Source organism: Guillardia theta, assembly GCF_000315625.1.
Source record: "Guillardia theta CCMP2712 unplaced genomic scaffold GUITHscaffold_15, whole genome shotgun sequence".
NCBI classification, from domain to species: Eukaryota; class Cryptophyceae; order Pyrenomonadales; family Geminigeraceae; genus Guillardia; species Guillardia theta.
The window spans coordinates 390,488-394,279 of record NW_005434659.1 but is presented as its reverse complement, the minus strand read 5'-3'; the positions used below and the strand labels follow the sequence as shown (position 1 = coordinate 394,279).

General features: G+C 57.6%; 2 protein-coding genes across 2 annotated transcripts in view; one reads left to right on the top strand and one right to left on the bottom strand.

Moving 5' to 3' along the window:
- Positions 1-258: 258 nt before the first annotated feature.
- On the top strand, positions 259-2,324 carry GUITHDRAFT_135375 (hypothetical protein; the record flags this gene model as incomplete). The annotated part of the gene is made up of 5 exons (XM_005837121.1): positions 259-692; positions 800-937; positions 1,073-1,122; positions 1,696-2,060; positions 2,172-2,324. 5 exons carry the CDS (start codon positions 259-261, stop codon positions 2,322-2,324), a joined length of 1,140 nt encoding a protein of 379 aa, XP_005837178.1.
- A 471-nt stretch (positions 2,325-2,795) lies between these two features.
- The window catches only part of GUITHDRAFT_104010 (hypothetical protein), a gene marked incomplete at both ends in the record, with an annotated part of 2,197 nt that continues 1,200 nt past the window's right edge, over positions 2,796-3,792 (bottom strand). Inside the window, 5 exons of the mRNA XM_005837120.1 lie at positions 2,796-2,885; positions 3,004-3,045; positions 3,091-3,180; positions 3,227-3,277; positions 3,515-3,685. Coding sequence (XP_005837177.1) covers positions 2,796-2,885; positions 3,004-3,045; positions 3,091-3,180; positions 3,227-3,277; positions 3,515-3,685 — 444 coding nt within the window. The remainder of the gene's footprint in view (positions 2,886-3,003; positions 3,046-3,090; positions 3,181-3,226; positions 3,278-3,514; positions 3,686-3,792) is intronic.

Genomic DNA, 3,792 nt, shown 5'->3' with positions numbered 1-3,792 from the left:
TTTGCGACAGAGAGAGACAGAGACGAAGACACACAACACAAACACACAGAGGGAGGGAGGGAGGGAGGGAGAGAGAGAGGAACGAAGTTTATCTAGAGCTGATTGAAGCCGGGCAGGGATGAAGCTGTTGTGGTAGTAGCTTTATAGCTGCTCTCTTCCTTGCTGCTGTTGCACACAGCCGTGCTGGACTTGTCCTGGAGTCTTCTCACTCCTTGCAATAGTTAGCTGCCTCTGCTGTCTTGCCCCACTCTCCTTGTCATGTCGAGGGCTTCAAGGAGATGCAACGAGCTTGTCCTCCTCTGGAGTTTTGCCTTGTGCTCACTTCATGTCGCCTGGATGGAGGACCTGTCCGACCTCACGTGCACTCCTGTACCGCTTTGCAAGGGCGCAAATTGCCCACCACCGACGAGCCAGTCAGTCGGCATGCTGCAGTTTCGAGGAGGTCTTGCGCTGAGGTCCTCCGTGGGTGGCTTCGGAGGATGGTCCGGCCTCCGCCTGTCGCAGGAGGCAGGAGTTGTCGCTATCTCGGACGAGGGATGGGTCATGTCCGCCACGCTGCTCTACGAGGACGGGTGGCTGACGGGCGTGAGCAACGGGAGGATAGCTCCTCTGCTGAACCTTGATGGGAGCGTGCTCGAGCACGGGAACAAGGCCTGGAGTGACGCGGAGAGCATCGCCGTCTCGAACCATACGTCTCCTCTTCAGGGAGACGTCTTCATAAGCTTCGAAGGCAACCATCGAGTTTGGAGGAACTGATTTGTTCTCCGGCAGCGTCTCCCTCCTGACGACACTGCTGCAGATACCCCCCTGCACCCTCCTCCTCCTCCATCCTTGGAGTCCCGACCGTCCCGAAAAATCTTGATCCTGAAGAGATTCCAACGCACATCTGCCAGCCCAACGGAGGGGTGGAGGCGATGGAGTTCTTGCATGATGGCAGGTATGTGTGAGGAGGGAGGGGGGGAGGGAGGGAGGGAGGGGAAGAGGGAGGGAGGGAGGGAGGGAGGGAGGGAAGGGAAGGGAAGAGGGAGAAGAGGGGCGGGGGGCTCAATGTCATCTCATACTTGCATGACAGGCTGCTGCTCCTCTGCGAGGACCCGGTCCAGGACATCTTCTTGCATGCTGGTAGTGGGTCCTGCTGGTAGTGTGATGGGCTGACGGATGCGGCAGATAAGGAGATGGTGCCTGGATGGGTAAGAAGAGAGGACTGACAATGCTGCTGCTGCTGCTGCTGCTGCTGCTGCTGCTGCTGCTGCTGCTGATTATGATGATGATAAGAATTATGATGATGACGACGATGACGACGATGATGTGGAGGAGAACGATGATGATAGCGATGACGATGATGCAGATTTACAGCTTTGACGGCAACTTCTCTCTCGTGTATTACCAAGTGGAGGACGGTCTTCGGCCGGTCGCCATGGCCAGACTGCCGGGGAAGGAAGATCTCCTTGTGCTTGAGAGGTTCTGGAGCGCAGCGACAGGTCCTCCTCCTCTTCCTGCCCACTCCCGCCTTCCCCGCCTCTACCTCTCCTGCACCTGCTCCTGCTCCTGCTCCCGCTCTTTCTGCTCGATCGTCTCCTCTGATACCTTCACTCCCCCTTGCTCGTCTTGCTGTTCTACTCTTGCTGTTCCTCCTTGACACCATTCCCGCCAATTCTCTCCCTCTCTTAACCCCTCTCTGACGTCAAAGAGCAGGAAACATCCTGAGGATTCGGCATCTTAGCCCTGAAGTCCTGCTGCTCGCCCAGCAGAACCCCAGCGAGTGCGTCATGGTCGGCTCGCTCCTTGCAGAGCTCAACAACTCCCAGCACAACGTGGACAACTTCGAGGGCCTCGCGGTCTTGCCGGGAGCCGGCAATCCGGGCCAGATCGAGTTCGCGATAGTCTCCGACGACAACTACAACCCCTACCAGCGGACCCTCCTCTTCTCCTTCCTCCTCGACGTCAGTCGCCTCCCCCCAGCCTCCTGCACCCGCGTCAACACACTCTCCTCCGACACCGATGTCAACCAGCTCGGCAAAAAGGATGGTTCCGCTGCACAAGCGCTCGCTCTCGCTATGGTGAGATCACCTTTCCACCCCTTTCTCTCCCTCTCCCCTCCCTCCCTCCCCTCTATCGCTCTCTTCCTCTCCCTCCCTCCCTCCCTCCCTCCTCGTCTGATCTTGCCTCAGAGCATTGTCTTCATCGTGCTGGGCTCCCTGTATGGCCTGTGGAGTTTCGTCCTCAAGAAGAGGCTCCAGCGGCGCAACTTCGAGCTCGCGCCACTCTGGAGCCACCTCGACGAGGAAGAGCACAAGCCGCGGACAAACACGGAGGAGAACTGAAGGCGCAAGAGGAGGAGGAGGAGGAGGAGGAGGAGGAGGAGGAAAGAGAGAGATGAGGGGGTGAGGGGGCTAGACTATGATGAGAAGAAGGAGGGAGGAGGAAGGAGGAGAAGATGGAGGGACGCAGAGGAGGGCTGGTCGACAGAGTACATGCTCAAAATCCCAGTCCCCTACCCCCAACCTGCGTACCTCCCTATCCTCCAGCTCCCTATCTTCCTACGTCGTGGTCATAGGCGAGCTATCCTTTCGCATTTTCTTAGAAGAATGTGGATGTAGGATTGTAATTTCAGTTCCCAATTTTAAGTGAACATAGCCATCTGTGAGCCCGGATTCTTCATTTTCTCCCTTCCTCCCTCCCTCCCTCCCTCCTCCTTCTCCTCCTTCTCCTCCTCCTCCTCCTCCTCCTCCTCCTCCTCCTCCTCCTTCATGCTCTTCCTGCGCTGCTCCTTGCCTGCAGCTTTTGATAGACAGTCAGCTTTCAACGCAGCTCCTCAACCCGACTCCAACCTGACTGCTCAGCCTGTTGTTGTGCTTCAACGTCTCCCAAAATTGATTCATCGCCTGCCATGACCATCAATCTTTCCCTCGTCTGCACCTCCTCCCTCCTCCCTCCTCCCTCTGCTCCTCCCCCTGCCTCTGCCCCTCCTTCCAACACTCTCCACCATCACCCATCGCTCACCTGAGCATCGAGATGCCTGAGGTTCCTGTCGATGGTCAGTTTCTGCCGCAGTGTCAGCCACAACCCTCAGCTCCTCTCGCCCTGCACCTTCACGTTCCACTTCTTGATGTTCGGTTGCTCTGGATCTTTCGAGTAGATCAGGTGAAATCCTGAGACCCGATTGAAGAGTCCAGTGATCTGCGCCACGTCAGCGCCCCGGTCGCCGACAGCCCGGCCGGCTCACATTCCCCCCTATTGAGTTCCACTTCGGATTCTTGAATTGCCAGTCTGACCCCTTCACTTGGCGTCATGAAGGGAGAGGGCGGAGAGGATGGAGGAGAGAGGGAAAGGGCAGGGAGGGGGGGGATGAAAGTGAGGAGGAGGAAGGGGGCGAGTGGAAGGGGAAAGTGAAGGGGGAGGTTGAAGGGTGGCGAAGGAGGGCGTACAGGAAGGGAAGGAGAGGAAAGGGGGCGAGGAAGAGAGAGGGGCGAGGAAGACAACACGACGCATGGGATCGACTCAAGTCCCTCACCTGTACAAACACTGCGACAATTCGATTCCATTCTTCACCCCCCAAGGCGTCCACGTTGTCAACGATCCGATACCTTTGCATCTCCTGGTCCTCCATGTGCGTGACTGTAGCCAGCGAGTCGGGGTCCGCTCCAGACTTCCTGACATCCTCCTTGGAGCGATACTTCCCTTCCTGGTAGATGCAAAAGTCAAGATACCTCCCATGCTCCATCCCTTCTCTTTCCCCTTCCCCTCCCCTTCCTCTCCCCTTTCATCAGGGAGCACTCTTCTCCCCTCCTC